The sequence below is a fragment of the Rhinoderma darwinii genome, chromosome 5 (assembly GCF_050947455.1).
Source record: "Rhinoderma darwinii isolate aRhiDar2 chromosome 5, aRhiDar2.hap1, whole genome shotgun sequence".
Classification (NCBI taxonomy): Eukaryota; Metazoa; Chordata; class Amphibia; order Anura; family Rhinodermatidae; genus Rhinoderma; species Rhinoderma darwinii.
This window is the reverse complement of record NC_134691.1, coordinates 14,962,787-14,980,614: the sequence shown is the minus strand read 5'-3', so window position 1 is coordinate 14,980,614 and position 17,828 is coordinate 14,962,787. Positions and strand designations below refer to the sequence as shown.

Below are 17,828 nucleotides of genomic sequence, written 5' to 3'. Positions count from 1 at the left end.
AAGGGAGCATCTTAAACTGCCTCTTTCTACTATGTGCAATGAAGGAGAACCATAGTTTGAAGTCATAAAGTGGCCATACATATTCGACAAAGCAACAAAACTCTCCCCCAACTCAACAACAGATGTTTTGGTCGGAAAGGGGGTGCAGGTATATTGAATTTTAATATGCCAATCCTTTGTTTCCACAGTAGATAAGCTGCTGCAGGAGGAATCTGACAGCAGCTTATTCGCATCTCCCCATTGTAATAAACAGCCGAGCATGCATGTTTAGTTTATAGGGAGTCAGGACAAATAACGGTCGGACGGACGAGCACTCTTTAGTGAGCAGTTATTTAATATCTACACTCTGTATAGAGTTAAGTTCCCCATGACTATCAATGACAGAATATTTGCTATGCATACATAAGAAGAAAAAAAGATCTGTCAACAGCAGCTTGTCGACAGTTTACAGACTGAAAACAAAATGTACAGAGTATAAAATAACTGAAAATGACTAAAAGTAGTAATGTAGAGAACTAGATAGTAGGTGTTTGTTAAGGGTCAATATCTGGACTTTCTTGGTTCTCACCATTGGGTACCATTATAATATAAGTGCCGTTCATTGAAAGTGGGGGTACGGGGTTTAGGTGTGTGATATGGACCCCAATATGTGGCTGTATTAGGGCTGTGTGAAACAAGTTTCTTAAACAATTAATTCTAGAAGCATTTATGCTGCTTACCTTCCATTTTTGGTGTTCCTTCTGGTCTATCTGATCCAACTGTAAGATGACCAAAAGATTCAAATACTTAATATAATAGCCAAACATAATCTGCTAGATCTGCCCTGGTCACCTGTAAGTGTTATTATTATCTGCTAGATCTGCCCTGGTCACCTGTAAGTGTTATTATTATCTGCTAGATGTGCCCTGGTCACCTGTAAGTGTTATGATCTGCTAGATTTGCACTGGTCATCTGTAAGTGTTATAATTATCTGCTAAATATGCCCCAGTGACCTGTAGGTGCTATTATAATCTGCTAGATCTGCCCTGCTCAGCTGTAAGTGATATTATTATCTGCTAGATCTGCCCTGGTCACCTGTAAGTGCTATTATCATCTGTTAGATCTGCCCCGGTCACCTGTAAGTGCTATTATTATCTGCTAGTTCTGCCCCAGTCACCGGTAAGTGTTAGGCTGGGTTCACACGACATATTTTAAGACGTATTGAAACCGTTTTACGCCTCGAAATACGTCTGAAAACCCGGCTCCAATACGTCGGCAAACATCTGCCCATTCATTTCAATGGGTTTGCCGATGTACTGTGCCGACGACCTGTAATTTTACGCGTCGCTGTCAAAAGACGGCGCGTAAAATAACAGTCTCGTCAAAGAAGTGCAGGACACTTCTTGGGACGTAATTGGAGCCGTTTTTCATTGAATCCAATGAAGAACAGCTCCAAATTACGTCCGTAATTGACGCCTCGCAAAACGCGAGTACGAGCAATTACGTCTGAAATGCAGGAGCTGTTTTCTCCTGAAAACAGCTCCGTAATTTCAGCCGTAATTGACGTTATCGTGTGCACATACCCTAATTATCTGACAGATCTGCCCTGCTCACCTGTCAGTGTCATTATTATCAGCTAAGTCTGCCCTGTACCTGTAAGTGTTATTATCTGCTAGGTCTGCCCTGGTCACCTGTAAGTGCTATTATTATCTACTAGATCTGCCCCAGTCACCTGTAAGTGCTATTATCTGTTAGATCTGCCCCAGTCACCTGTAAGTGCTATTATTGTAAAGTGTAAGTAAGTGTAATGTATCTAGGAGTAACAACAGCTTAGCCACAAAGCGGGAGACCATGTAAACTCAGGGCATTACCACTGGATGCTAAAGTGTGTGGCGAGTAATAGTCGCTTCTCCTCTGTTATATCAGTCACTGTAGAGATCCACACTGTGACATAAGCACCAGAACTGTGTGGATGCCAGGAGAACTCCACCTACCGGAATGCATAGTGCCTACCGTAATATGTCAGTGGAGGAGGGGTAATGGTCTGCGGCTGTTTTTTAGGGTTTGGCCCCTTATTTCCATGAAGGGTAATGTTAATGCCAAAGACATTTTAAACAATTGTATCCTCCAACTTTGAGGTGACAGTTTGGGGTTCGGCCCAGTGGCGTAACTACCGCCGTAGCAGCAGTAGCGGCTGCTACTGGGCCCGCAGCATGAGGGGGCCCGTGTCGCCCGCCGGCACGGGCCCCCACCATGGCCGGAGGCTCCGCTAGCAGCCGCTATGGCTGCTACAGCGGGACGCCACTGAACACTACGGCAGAGCAGGGAGGTATCTCCCCGCTCTGCCATTAACTGGTTCCTGACCGCTGGCTGTGTTTTTACGGCCAGCGGTCAGGGTCCTTAAAACCCGAGCCATAGACTTTCTACGGCTCGGGTTTTAACTTGCTGCCCGCGCGATCGGGCAGCAGAATGTCGGGTCTCCGGCAGTCAGTGACTGCCGGGGACCCTGAGGAGAGGATAGAAGCAGCTTTCGCTGCTTCTGTCTTCTCTGATCACTTGTACACAGCACACGATGAACGCTGTGTATAGGAATAGAGACAGCAGCAGCGGCGCTGTCTCTATTCCTCCCGGTGATCATGTGACTGGTCACATGATCGCCGGGTGCCGTTAGTGACAGACTGCTGCTGGGTCTTACTAGACCCAGCACAGCCCTATTAGTGACAATCGTCACTATGAGAGGGCTGATTTCCCCTGTAACTGGGGCTGCTGTGCAGCTCCAGTTACAGTGGAAAAACATGGTGTAAAAGAAAGAAAAAATATATATAAAGTTCCCCAAAGGTCTTCTTTGACCTTTGAGGGACAGACCACAGTAATAAAAAAATAGTAAAGTAAAGTGCAAAAAAAATTTCAATAATAAATACACATAAAATACCCACCCCAAAAAAAAACATCCCCCCCCCCACCAATCATTGACGTAACGCTAGCGCTGACCCAATTACCCTAATATAGACATGTAATATATAAAAATTTACGGTAGACAATGGCGATCACAAATAAAAGGTCTATTTTAGGGTAAAACTATGTTATTACCAAAAAAAAAAATAGCTGAAATGTAAAAAAGCTTATTTTTTTACTATTATTTTCAAACTTTATGAATAAAAATTCTAAAATAGCAAAAAAGGTGTGTATAACAACGATAAAAAAAGTAAACCTGCATTGTCTACGGAAAAAAGTCGCAAAAATCACGTCGTTAGCCCAACAAATAAAAAAGATAGCCATTTAACAACGTGTGCTAAAAATGGCTAAACGGTGTCTGGTCCTGAAGGCGCAAAATAGAGCAAAATACATGTATCCCCTCTCCACAGGATCTCCACAGGATAGGGGATACATGTGTGATCGCTGGCAGCGATAGGGGGAACGGGGGACTGAAAGTCCCCTGAAGTTCTCCATCACAAACCTCGGACTTCCGGGGTCTGTGTCGGCAGCTCCGGAGAAATGAATGGAGCGCCGGTCGTGCTTGTGGGCATGCGTGACCAGCGCTCCTTTCATTTTTATTGAGCTGCGCAGACGCCGGAAGGCCGAGGTTTGTCATGGAGAAGTTCAGGGGACTTTCAGTCCCCCGTTCTCCCTATCGCTGCCAGCGATCACTCATGTATCCCTTATCCTGTGGAGATCCTGTGGAGAGGGGATACATGTATTTTGTAGGACACACTGTAGGTCGCATTTTTTTGGGAGGGGGGACGCTGTATGGCGTTCCCTACAGGGGGGACGGACGCTGTATGGCGTTCCTTACAGGGGGGGGTGGCTGTATGGCGTTCCCTACAGGGGGGGGAGCTGTATGGCGTTCCCTACAGGGGGGGGGGGCTGTATGGCGTTCCCTACAGGGGGGGGGGGCTGTATGGCGTTCTCTACAGGGGGGGGGCTGTATGGCGTTCTCTGCAGGGGGGCTGTATGGCGTTATCTACAGGGGGGCTGTATGGCGTTATCTACAGGGGGGCTGTATGGCGTTATCTACAGGGGGGCTGTATGGCGTTCTCTACAGGGGGATGTATGGCGCTATCTACAGAGGGGGGGCTGTATGGCGTTATCCACAGGGGGGGGGGCTGTAAAAAAGGCACTATCTACAAGGGGGGGTTGTGTGACACCCAGGGGAGGGGGGGCCCCAGTCAAAAGTTTGCTATGGGGCCCAGTCTTTCCTAGTTACGCCCCTGGTTCGGCCGTTTCCTGTTCCAGCAAGACTGTGCCCCTGTTCTCTCGCTTTCTGTCTCTGTGTGTCTCTCTCTCTCTCTCTCTGTCTCTCTCTCTGTCTCTCTCTCTCTCTCTCTGTAATACGCCAGATGATTGTGCATGACATTTGTTTCTGGCAGATTCCATATGAATCTGTCAGTAAAATCTCTGTCTAGTCATCTATTGGTTCTCTATTACAGTTCTATAATGCACTCATATACATGAGGCCTTAAAGTGAGAACTTTTTGTAAGAATTTTATTTTTTTCAAACTATGCAACTTAAGAAAAAAAAAATATTGTTCTTTCCTTCAAAGTTTAAAAAAAATAAATTCTATTCTTTGAAAGTTACTTTTATGCCTCTTCTTGGGCTAAAATAAAGTTCTTTCTTCTTTTTGTCTCATATATTTTATACTTCACAAAAATAACCTATTTATGCTTTTTATCTTTAAAGTCAGTCTGTTCGGTGCTCTTGGGTTTAGCGCTGTGTAACATTAAAGAAAAAGCTTCGGGGGAAAAGAAAATTCCTTGAAAATGTTATTGACCTTCATGCGACTTTAACACTTGCTACTACATGACTGCTTGCAACTTTAACCTGCTTATATTTAGACGCTAAATGGTCAGCACCGAGTTGTGTAAAACTCAGAGGGTGCAGTGATTTTTAGCAAATAAGAAACTAAGCTCTGCTACATTTGTGTATTTTACTGCCACTATATGAAATATGGGGAATTTTATAATCTCCTGGCAGACACTACGGAGACCCTTCTGAGCTCTCCAACCTGAGAATGTATCATGAACTCCTTGCTTAAAGAGGAACGGTCATTTCATAAAACTTTTCACATGTCATAGTGATGATGTCAGATAGAAGTTTTAAATCGGTGGAGGTCCGAGTGCTGAGACCCCCATGGATCGCTAAAATGAAGGAGCAGAAGCGATTAAACGAGTGCAGTGCCCCTTCATCTGTATAACTTTTCGGCTCCACTCTGAGAGACTAGGTTAGCTGAAGACCCGTGGAGAGCCAAAGGGATCCCATCGCTGCCGAAGGGGCACTACTCTCGTCTGAGCACTTCGGCCCCTTCGTTTTAGTGCCTGAACCCCTACCGATTAAAACTTCTGACGTGTCAAATGTTATATAAATTGACAGTTACTCTTTAAAATTGGCTTTACTTATCTTGTTCTGATTCAGAGCTGTATGTTATTTTCTTCTCCAGTCACATCCAAAGGGAAAGCAAAAAGTTACTGCCTTCTTGGAGTCTGTATGTGATTTACCTGCATTCCTGTACATGGGTTATGGGACCTACAACTGAGCTCTAACTCTGTAACTGTCACCTGGCCTCCCATAATGCACTGCTCTCTGGTAACAGGAAAGTAGCAACATTTTTCTTTATAAAAAGCAACATATTACTGTCTCTCCTTTTCTCTCTCTTCATCCTTCTCATGTTCTTTCCCTTTCTTACAACTTCATTCTCTTTATTCATTCTCTCTCTTCCTCCTTCTCTTCCTTATTCTTGTTGCTTTCTCCTCTCTTCTCTCTTTTCCCCATCTTCTTTGTTTCTCTTTTCTCCATCAATCTTCTCTTTTGTTTTCTCCTTTATATCTTCTTTCTTTCTTTGTCTCTTTTTCACTCTTTTCCTCGCTCTTCTATCTTTCTTTCTCTTCCTCTGTCTTCTACCTCTCTTTATTCCTTGCTCTCTCTTCCTCACTCACTTCTATCTCTCTCCCTTGCTTATTTCTATTTTTCTTTCTTCCACCTCTCTCTTCTATCCATCTCCTTTTCTCCTCTATATGTTCCTCGCTCTCTTCCTCATTCTCTGTCTTCCTCGCTCTCTTCTATTGCTCTTTCTCTCTCTTCCTTGCTCTCCTCTATCTCTTGCTCTCTCTCTTCAAAGCACTTTTAAATTTTTTTCTCTTCTATCTCTCTCCCCTATATGTTCCTCGTTCTCTCTCTCTTCTACAGTTTTCCCTCTTCGTCATTCTCTTTCTTCTATGCTCTGCTGCTCATGTCTTGGTACCAGATACCATAGGAACCTTCAGAGGTCTTGTGGTCACATGCTTCCATGGATCGGATTAGTTTTGGCAGCATGAGGGCAAACTATTCAATATTAGGCGGGTGGTTTAATGTTCTGGCTGGTCGCTAGTCTCGCTCTTCTTTTCTATCTCTCTCCTCTATCTGTTCTTCGCTCTCTTCTATCTCTCTATCTATCGCTGTGTGTGTGTCTGTGTATGTGTTTCTCTCCCTCTCGCCTCCATCCGTTCCTCTCTCAATCTCTCGCTCTTTTCTATCTTTCTCTCTCTCTCTCTGAGTGTATATATATATATATATATATATATATATATATATATATATATATATATATATATATGTGTGTGTGTATATATATATATATAATTTCTAATATATTTTTTCTGTACAATCTGACACCGCTCATGAATCTGACTCTTATTATACTTAATGAAGGATAAAAACAGCTAAAAATACCACAAACAGCTAAAAAATCCCCCCCCCCCCCCCTCCTGTACCTGCTCAGTGTGCGGTGCAGTCATGTCTTACTTTTTGCCTGATTTATGGCAATGAATGAGAAGCCGCACAAGCCTCATCGCAGCCACCACTTTGGATGTCATCAATTTTATGAACTGCGGCTTTATGAGGCATGGAAACAACTGTGCAGCTGTGATATGACTGGAACAACAACCCAGAAGTGTGCAATCACAAATCACTGCCTGGAGGAGAAGCTCTTATCACCTCTGTATAATCACATAGTCCCGGCCATGAGGCGGCTCTGACACAGGCGGCTAAATCCCTCACACATCAATAATGGCAGAACTTCTAAATATAACCCCTGAAGGTGCATTTATAATGTGGTGTGACCCTTATACACGTCTCACTGACACATTCTGCTACATTGTTACATAATCTATGTCAAAAAGAAAAGCAATACTTAGAAACCTGGTACCTAGCCGCTAGATAAGGCTCACCCCATACCCTGCTCAACATGACATCCTGCTCAGGAAGGGAGCGATTCTTATAAAACATACATATACCCCGACCAGCCATAACATTAAACCACCCGCCTATTATTGGGTAGTTTGCCCTCGTGCTGCCAAAACCACTCTGACCCGTCGAGGCCTGGACTCCACAAGACGTCTGAAGGTTCCTGTGGTTCCGGCACAAGACATTAGCAGCAGATCCTGTAAGGTGTGAGGTGCGGCCTCCATGGATTGGACTTGTTTTTCCAGCACATCCCACAGATTATAGTTACATATAGTTATATAGTTTGTACGGTTGAAAAAAGACACATGTCCATCAAGTTCAACCAAGGGATGGGAAAGGGGAAGTAAAAAATTTCTACACATAGCAGTTAATATTTTTTTGTTCTAGGAAATTATCTAACCCTTTTTTAAAGCCATCTACTGTCCCTGCTGTGACACCTCCTGCGGTAGGCTATTCCATAAATTCACCGTTCTTACTGTAAAGAAGCCTTGTCGCCTCTGCAGGTTGAACCTTTTTTTCTCCAGACGGAGGGAGTGCCCCCTTGTTTTTTGAGGGGGTTTTACATGGAACAGGATTTCACCATATTTTTTGTATGCGCCATTCATATATTTATATAAGTTAATCATGTCCCCCCTTAGTCGTCTTTTCTCAAGGCTAAATAGGTTTAGTTCTTTTAATCTTTCCTCATAACTTAGATTCTCCATGCCCCTTATTAGCTTCGTTGCTCTTCTTTGTATTTTTTCCAACTCCAGGGCATCCTTTCTATGAACTGGAGCCCAGAACTGGACTGCATATTCTAGATGAGGCCTCACTAATGCTTTGTAAAGTGGTAATATTACATCCCTGTCCCGCAAGTCCATGCCTCTTTTGATACACGACAATATTTTGCTGGCCTTTGAAGCAGCTGATTGACACTGCATGCTGAAATTTAGTTTATGATTTACAAGTACACCCAGATCCTTCTCAACAAGTGAATCCGCCAGTGTAGCGCCCCCTAGGACATATGATGCTTGCAGGTTTTTCGTACCCAGATGCATAACTTTACATTTATCTACATTAAACTTCATTTGCCAAGTGGACGCCCAAACACTTAGTTTGTTTAAATCTGCCTGCAATTCATGAACATCTTCCATAGTCTGCAAACAGAAAAAATGGGACATAAAGATCATCAAAACCACAAAAAAGGCCATACTCACTAGGTAGGTGGGTGGGTGAAAACCCGTTCCCATCAGGACGCAGACGGGTCAAAGAATGCTGCAGAAGGAGTGTGCATTAAATAGTGATAGCCCCTCCCACTAGTCTTGAGGGGAGTGGCGGACTAAGTGCTCAAAGGTGTGCGATAAATGAGTGTCAGTGTAGTGCTAGGGTGTGGATGGATGGTAAAAAATAAATATGTATGTATGAAAGTGTCAGAACTGTGTAATAATGTAATAAAAATAAATAAATAAATAAATGTGATGAATAGGGGTCAGTGCTGTGAATAGTACATGGGGTGTCAGTACTATGTGTAATACGTGGAGGGATAATGTGCTGGTCGTCAGGCATGGCGTATCTTGCCGAATAACAGCCTATTTGTAACGCCGCCAGTGTTAGCTAAAGCGGGCTGCTCTGCATTCCAAACCAAACGGCAGCACATCATGCCCTCCCAGCATATAAGACCCGGCTGCGTCCTGAAAAAAAGTGTAGTATACGTAGTAAGAAATATCCATGAAACAACTAATATCCATGAAACAACTAATACCCCATGTTTCATGGATATTTCTTACTACGTATACTACACTTTTTTTCAGGACGCAGCCGGGTCTTATATGCTGGGAGGGCATGATGTGCTGGCGTTTGGTTTGGAATGCAGAGCAGCCCGCTTTAGCTAACACTAGCGGCGTTACAAATAGGCTGTTATTCGGCAAGATACGCCATGCCTGACGACCAGCACATTATCCCTCCACGTATTACACATAGTACTGACACCCCATGTACTATTCACAGCACTGACCCCTATTCATCACATTTATTTATTTATTTATTTATTTTTATTACATTATTACACAGTTCTGACACTTTCATACATACATATTTATTTTTTACCATCCATCCACACCCTAGCACTACACTGACACTCATTTATCGCACACCTTTGAGCACTTAGTTCGCCACTCCCCTCAAGACTAGTGGGAGGGGCTATCACTACTTAATGCACACTCCTTCTGCAGCATTCTTTGACCCGTCTGCGTCCTGATGGGAACGGGTTTTCACCCACCCACCTACCTAGTGAGTATGGCCTTTTTTGTGGTTTTGTTGATCTTCCATAGTCTGAACTATATTGCATAGCTTGGTGTCATCTGCAAAAATAGAAATAGTGCTATTAATCCCATCCTCTATATCATTAATAAATAAGTTGAATAATAGTGGTCCCAGCACTGAACCCTGGGGTACACCACTTGTAACCGGGGACCATTCAGAGTAGGACTCATTGACCACAACTCTCTGGATACGGTCCTTGAGCCAATTCTCAATCCAATTACAAACTATACTTTCAAAAACCTATAGTCCTTAATTTACCCATTAGGCGTCTATGAGGGACAGTGTCAAATGCCTTTGCAAAGTCCAAAAACACTAAATCCACAGCGGCCCCTCTGTCTAGGCTTCTGCTCACCTCTTCATAAAAACAAATCAGGTTGGTTTGACAGCTTCTGTCCTTTGTAAAACCGTGCTGGCTGTCACTTACAATACTATTTATTGTCACATAATTCTGTATATAGTCCCTCAATAGCCCCTCAAACATTTTCCCCACAATTGATGTTAAGCTTACTGGTCTATAATTACCCGGCGAAGACCTAGTGCCCTTTTTGAAAATAGGCACCACATTTGCCCTGCGCCAGTCCCTTGGCACTATACCACTCATGAGAGACTCTCTAAATATTATGAAGAGGGGGACAGAAATAACTGAACTAAGCTCTTTAAGAACTCTAGGGTGTAACCCATCTGGTCCCGGGGCCTTGTGTACATTTATTTTATTTAATTTAGCTTGGACCATATCTACATTCATCCAATTCAGTATATCAACTGATATATTAACAGCACTGGCACCGGCTACATCAGCTGCTCCTTCTTCTGTTGTATATACAGAGCTAAAGAACCCATTTAGTAACTCTGCCTTCTCTTGATCCCCTGTGACCAACTCCCCATTACCATTATCTAGGGGTCCCACATGTTCAGACCTTGGCTTTTTTGCATTTATATGCTTGAAGAATTTTTTAGGATTTGTTTTACTATCCTTGGCCACCTGCCTTTCATTTTGTATTTTTGCTGATTTTATTACATTTTTACAGATTTTATTAAGCTCTTTATATTTTACAAAGGCTGCAGATGTACCCTCAGATTTGTATTTTTTAAATGCCCTTTTTTTGTCATGTATTGCCCCTTTCACAGAAGGTGTAAGCCATGTGGGGTTTAATTTTAGTCGTTTATACTGGTTACCTGTAGGAATACATTTTGCACTATAATTACCCAAAGTAGATTTGAAAATCTCCCATTTATCATTTGTCCCATTATTTGACATTAGTTCTTCCCAGTCTATATCCTGAATTGCCGCCCTCATCCTGGGGAAATTGGCTTTCTTAAAATTAAATGTTTTTGCCCTCCCAGCCTGCGTTTGTTTTTTACAGTATAGGTAAAATGTAACTATATTATGATCACTGTTACCGAGGTTTTCACGAACATTGACATTCCCAACAAGATCTGCATTATTAGAAATTACCAGATCCAACAGAGCTTCACCTCTAGTCGGGTCTTCCACAAACTGGCCCATAAAATTTTCCTGCAACAGGTTGAGGAAATGTCTCCCCTTTGCAGTTGAAGCTGAACCATGACACCAATTAATATCCCGGAAATTAAAATCTCCCATTATCACTACAGTACCCGCCTGTGCAGCCCGCTCCATCTGTTTATATATTTGACCTTCTATCTCTTCAGTTATATTGGGGGGTCTATAGATTACACCAAAAGTAATTTTTTCAGTGTTTACTTCCCTTTGTAATTCCACCCACAAGGTTTCAACCTCCTCACAGTCTTCACCCTCTAATGTCTCATTTACACTCACCTTCATATCGCTTCTCACATACAGACATACACCACCACCTTTCCTATTTGCCCTGTCTTTCCGAAACAGTGTAAAACCCTGTAGATTTACAGCCCAGTCATGTGAAGAGTCCAGCCATGTTTCAGCAACACCAACTATATCTATATCTTCTTCCAGTATTAAGGCCTCCAGCTCCCCCATTTTGCTTGCTAGACTTCTGCCATTTGTGAACATACACTTTAACTTGCCTTTAAATGTTTCAATTTCACTATCAGAAATGTGATTATTTGACATTTGGGCCTTTTTATTTTCACTGCTGTTTTGTAACGAAAGGATCTCCTTATCTTGTTGCCTAGTCCTCTCCCCACCGTCTGTTTCTCCCCCCACCAATATAGTCTGACCCCTCTCTAACCTAACTACCCCTTTATTTCCTACATTGGCCTCCCTCCTCAGCCCTAGTTTAAACACTCCACCACCCCAGCTAGAATTCTCTCCCCCAGCACAGCGGACCCCCTTCCATTTAGGTGCAAATCATCTGCAGAATACAGTTTGTACCCCAATGAAAAGTCAGCCCAGTGCTCTAGGAACCCAAATCCTTCTCCTCTACACCAAGACTTAAGCCATGCATTTAACTCCCTGAGCTCCCGCTGTCTTTCCTGTGATGCGCATGGCACAGGCAGTATTCCTGAGAATACTACTTTGGAGGTCCTTCCCTTCAGCTTGTAGCCTAGTTCTTTAAAATTATTCTTAAGGCTCCTCCACCTACCATTTATTCTGTCATTGGTACCGACATGGACCACAACAGCTGGATCATCACCAGCCCCTCCCAGCAATTTGTCCACCTGTTCCACCACATGCCGAACCCTGGCACCAGGGAGACAGCAAACCATTCGGTTGAGGCGGTCTTGGCGACAAATTATTCTATCCGTTTTCCTGATTATAGAATCCCCTACAACTATCAATTGTCTTGGCTTACCTGCATTACCATCCCGCCGACTACTAGCTGGGCTGTTCTCCCGGCTGTTAGGGAGATCAGTATCCACTAGGGCTGCCATTTCTGAGACTGACACCCTCGCATCATCACCCAACCTGGCAATTTTGCTTGGAATGCCAGAAACCGGATCGGCCTTCCTTGTCTTTGACCCCTTTCTACTGCCCCTAACTACATTAACCCAGCTACTTACCTGATCCTGCTCACCCATGTCTTCACCCTCCAGTTGTAACCCACTAACTGCATGCTCTGTGAGCAGCAAGCTCCGTTCAAAATTGTCTATCTTCCTCAGTGTTGCATTTTGCTCCTCCAGATCTCTAATACGAGCTTCCAGGTGAACAACATGCTCACATCTGCCACAGAGATATTCACCCTGGAACTCCGGCTCCAGTCGTGTATACATATGACAAACTGTGCACTGAAGAAAACCTCCAATCTTGCTATCCATTATCCAAGTTACACCAAAACAGCGAACAATTGTCAAAGAAAAAGAAAAGAAGAGTACTTACTGGGGCTTCAACTCCTCTTCACAATCCGGTTTTAGAACTCCACTTAGTTCACAAGCCACTTAAACCACCAAGCTCAGAAAGAGCAAGCTCAAAATGAGGTCTGCTGACTAATTTATACCACCTGTGTCCAGTTAACCCCTTCCCCCTCGTCTGCTGCTCAGCTGGAACGAATCTGTGTCCAGTTAACCCCTTCCCCCTCATCAGCTGCTCAGCTGGAACGAATCTGTGTCCAGTTAACCCCTTCCCCCTCGTCAGCTGCTCAGCTGGAACGAATAGCAACACAATACAGAAGTACAGCAACACAATCCGGTTTTAGGACTCCACTTAGTTCACAAGCCACTTAAACCAACAAGCTCAGAAATCGATCGGATTGAGATCTGGGGAATCTGGAGACAAGTCATCACCATAAACTCCTTTGTCATGTTCCTCAGACCATTCCTGGACAATGTCTGCAGCGTGGCGGGGGCATTATCCTGCTGGAAGAGGGCACTGCCATAGAGAATACCGCTGCCATGAAGGGGGCACTTGTCTGCAGCAATGTTTATGTCGGTGGTACATGTCACATCCACAATGGCAGGACCCAAAGTTTCCAGCAGAATATTGTCCAGAGAATCACACCTCCCCACCGGCTTGTCTTCTTCCCATAATACATCCTGGTGCCATCTCTTCCCCAGGTAAGTGACGCACACGCACCCGGCCGGCCACATGATGTAATAGAAAATGTTATTCATTAGACCAGGCGCCTTCTTCCTTTACTCCATGCTTCAGTTCTGATGATCACGTGTCCATTGTAGATGCTTTTTTGTCAATGGACAAGGATCAGCATGGGCGCTCTGACCGGTCTGCGGCTACTCAGCCCCATATACAGTAAGCTGCGATGCTCTGCGCGTTTCTGAGCCCTTTCTATCATAGCGAGAAGTTACTTATTCAATAATTTGTGCTACAGTAGCTCTTCTGTAGGATCGCACCAGATGGGCTAGCCTTCCCTCCCCACGCACATCAATGAACTTTATACGCCCATGATCCTGCACTGGTTTACCGGTTGTTCTTCCTTGGACCACTTTTGATAGATACTAACCACTGTATACCGGGAACACCCTACAAGACTGCTCATTTTGGAGATGATCTGACCCAATTGTCTGGGCATCACATTTTGGCCCCTTTACAGTCGCTCAGATCCTTACACTTGGTATTTTATCATATTCATATATATATATATATATATATATATATATATATATATATATATATATATGTGTGTGTGTGTACATATATATATGTATGTTATATCAATCCTTCGATCACCTATCTAATATCTTTCTATCATCTATCACAATTTCTATTTACATAGCTTCCATGCGTTACATTTGACTAAAACTGCATTAACCAAAGTATCTAATGATCTGTTGTCTGTCAAATCCAATGGTTGATCCTTTTAACACTTCTAGATCAATCCTCCACATTTGACATAGTAGATCACCCAATCCTCCTTCACACTCTCCACTCCTTTGGGCTAATGGATACTGTCCTATCCTGGGATTCCTCTTAACATTTCTTGTATGTCTTCTCCTGTCTCTTAACTGTGCGCTCTGGAATTCTCAATCCGTGTGCAACAAGCTCACCTTTATTCACGACTTATTCCTTCCTAAATCTCTCAACCTCCTGGCTATTAGGCTGGATTCACACGAGCATGTTCGGTCCGTAAGGGACAGAACGTATTTCGGCCGCAAGTCCAGGACCGAACACACTGCGGGGAGCCGGGCTCCTAGCATCATAGTTATGTACGACGCTAGGAGTCCCTGCCTTGCTGCGGGACAACTGTCCCGTACTGTAATCATGTTTTCAGTACAGGACAGTAGTTCCACGGAGAGGCAGTGACTGCTAGCGTCGTACATAACTATGATGCTGGGAGCCCGGCTCCCTGCAATTTGTTCGGTCCGAATCTTGCGGCCGAAATAAGTTCCGTCCTTTATGGACCGAACATGCTCGTGTGAACCCAGCCTAACAGAAACATGGCTACACCTGTCTGACACTGTTTCTCCGCTGCTCTATCTTATGGTGGTCTCTATTTCTCTCATGCCCCCAGACCAGAGATCAGACATAGTGGAGGAGTAGGTATAGTTCATTCCCATTTCCCTCCTTTGAAGTCCACACCCTCAGACTCTTTCACCCTTTTCCCCTCCGAGTAGCAGTTGTCTACCGCCCCCAGGACTCACCCCGCCAATTCCTGGATCATTTTGCTGCCTGGCTTCCACAGTTTCTATCCTCTGACACACCCACTCTCATCATGGGTGACATCAACATCCCAATTGATAGCCCAATCTCCCCATCTGCCTCCCAGTTTCTATCTTTAACCTCGTCCCTCGGTCTGTCACAAATTACTAACTCTCCTACACATGAGGACGGGCATTCGCTTGAACTGGTCTTCTTCCGGCTCTGCTCAGTTTCTGACTTTATTAACTCTCCTCTCCCGCTCTCCGACCACAATCTTCTCTGCTTTACTATCAAATATTCTCTGCCTCCTCAGGTCATCCCTACGTATCAGACATACAGAAATCTACATGCCATTAACACTGTGAAACTCATAGACAGTCTACAGTCCTCATTGTCCCCTATCTCTTCCCTCTCCTGTCCCAATCTGGCTGCCAAACTTTACAATAACATTCTCAAGAATGCATTGGATGAAGCAGCCCCCCCTACACTCCGAACCACCCGACAAAGACGGCGACAACCCTGTCACACGCCTCAATCCCGCTTCCTTCAGCGGTGCTTGAGATGTGCCGAACGACTGCTGAGAAAATCGCATTTGGATGCAGATTTCCTCCATTACAAATTTATGCTCAAAACTTACAACTCTGCCCTTCACCGCGCCAAACAAGTCTATTTCACTTCTCTCATCTCCACACTATCTAATAATCCAAAACGCCTCTTTGATACTTTTCACTCCCTCCTTAGTCCTAAAGTGCAGACGCCAATCACAGATCTCAGTGCTGAAGACCTGGCCACTTATTTTAAAGTTAAAATTGACAACATCCGGCATGATATTATCTCCCAGTCCCCGAGTAACATCGATCCCCTTCCCTCCCGCACTCCCTCTTCTTCACTCTCAGCATTTGACCCAATAACAGAAGAAGAAGTCTCGAGGCTCCTCTCTTCTTCTCGTCCTACTACCTGCCCTAGTGATCCTGTCCCCTCACACCTCCTCCAGTCCCTCTCCCCTCACACCTCCTCCAGTCCCTCTCCCCAGCTGTCACTGGTCACCTGACTAAAATATTTAAACTCTCCGTTTCCTCTGGTATCTTTCCCTCCCCTTTTAAACATGCCATTATAAAACCATTACTGAAAAAAACAACTCTTGACCAATCCAGCGCTGCCAACTACCGACCAGTCTCTAATCTGCCCTTCATCTCCAAACTCCTGGAACGCTTGGTCTACTCTCGCCTTATCCGCTATCTCTCTGCTAACTCCATTCTAGACCTACAATCTGGTTTCCGCACTCTACACTCTTCCTCTTGCTATTGGGGTTCCTCAGGGATCAGTCCTAGGTCCGCTCCTTTTTTCTCTCTACACAGTCCCTATTGGACAAACCATCAGCAGATTTGGCTTCCAGTACCATCTCTACGCTGATGACACCCAATTATATACCTCTTCCCGTGACATCACCCCGGCTCTAATACAGAACACCAGTGATTGTCTGTCCGCTGTCTCTAACATCATGTCCTCTCTCTATCTGAAACTGAATCTTTCTAAAACTGAGCTCCTTGTGTTCCCGCCATCTACTAACCTTCCTACACCTGATGTCTCCATCTCAGTGTGTGGCACTACCATCACTCCTAAGCAGCACGCCCGCTGTCTCTATCATAACTCCTAAGCAGCACACCCGCTGTCTCTATCATAACTCCTAAGCAGCACGCCCACTGTCTCTATCATAACTCCTAAGCAGCACAGCCGCTGTCTCTATCATAACTCCGGGGGCAGCACGCCCACTGTCTCGGGGTTATTTTTGACTCAGATCTTTCCTTTACTCCTCACATACAATCACTTTCACGCTCCTGTCATTTTCACCTCAAAAACATCTCCAGAATCCGCCCTTTTCTTACGGAGGAAAATGCCAAAACTCCCATTGTTGCTCTGATTCACTCTCGTCTTGACTCCTGTAACTCATTACTAGTAGTTTTCCCCTCACCAAACTCCCCCCTCTCCAATCTATCCTCAATGCAGCAGCCAGGCTCATATTTATGACCAACCGCTACACCAACGCCTCTAATCTGTGCCAGTCACTGCACTGGTGGCCCACACCCTTCAGAATAAAATTCAAACTTATTGCTCTCACCCACAAAGCTCTCCCCAGTGCTGCACCTCCTTACATCTCCTCCCTCATCTCTGTCTACCACCCTACTCGGGCTCTACGTTCTGCCAACGACCTTAGATTAAAATCCTCCATATTCCGAACCTTCCACTCCCGTCTCCAAGATCTCTCTCGTGCTGCACCCGTCCTCTGGAATGCGCTACCCCAGACAATCAGATTAATTCCCAATATCCACAGTTTTAAACGTGCCCTGAAAACACATATATTTAGACAGGCCTATAACATTCCCTAATCTGACTCCTTTCCATGGCCCCTCCTTTACATGAGTAATGAGGCCCCTTCATTCAGCAGTATCCCCAACACTCCTTGCACCCTAATACACTTTATATCTGTCATACATTGACACTGGCTGGTGACCGGCTCATGCAGCTTTATGTTACTATCCCATATGTATAAAAGATGTCCGGACCATTGTACATAACAAGCATTTTTTACACTTTGTGTCTCCATTATTTCCTCATAGATTGTAAGCTCTTCCGAGCAGGGTCCTCACTCCTCAGGTTTGAATTGTAAATTAGTTTTGTCGCTATGTAATGTCTGATATGGTCTGTACAATGTACCCCCCGAATTGTAAAGTGCTGCAGAATCTGTTGGCGCTATATAAATACAAATTATTATTATTATTATTATTCCTCCTATCTCTCTCACCGTTTTTTCACTGTTTCTCTGTTGGTTCAGATATAGGC

At 44.3% G+C, this 17,828-nt stretch overlaps 1 protein-coding gene across 1 annotated transcript in view; it reads right to left on the bottom strand.

Annotated features, from left to right (window-relative positions):
* Positions 1–17,828, bottom strand: part of OC90 (otoconin 90) — a 69,957-nt gene that overhangs the window by 21,642 nt on the left and 30,487 nt on the right. The window contains exons 11-12 of the mRNA XM_075827961.1: positions 12,458–12,466; positions 720–740 (exon numbers count right to left, since the gene is read on the bottom strand). Of these exons, the coding sequence (XP_075684076.1) occupies positions 720–740; positions 12,458–12,466 (30 nt within the window). The remainder of the gene's footprint in view (positions 1–719; positions 741–12,457; positions 12,467–17,828) is intronic.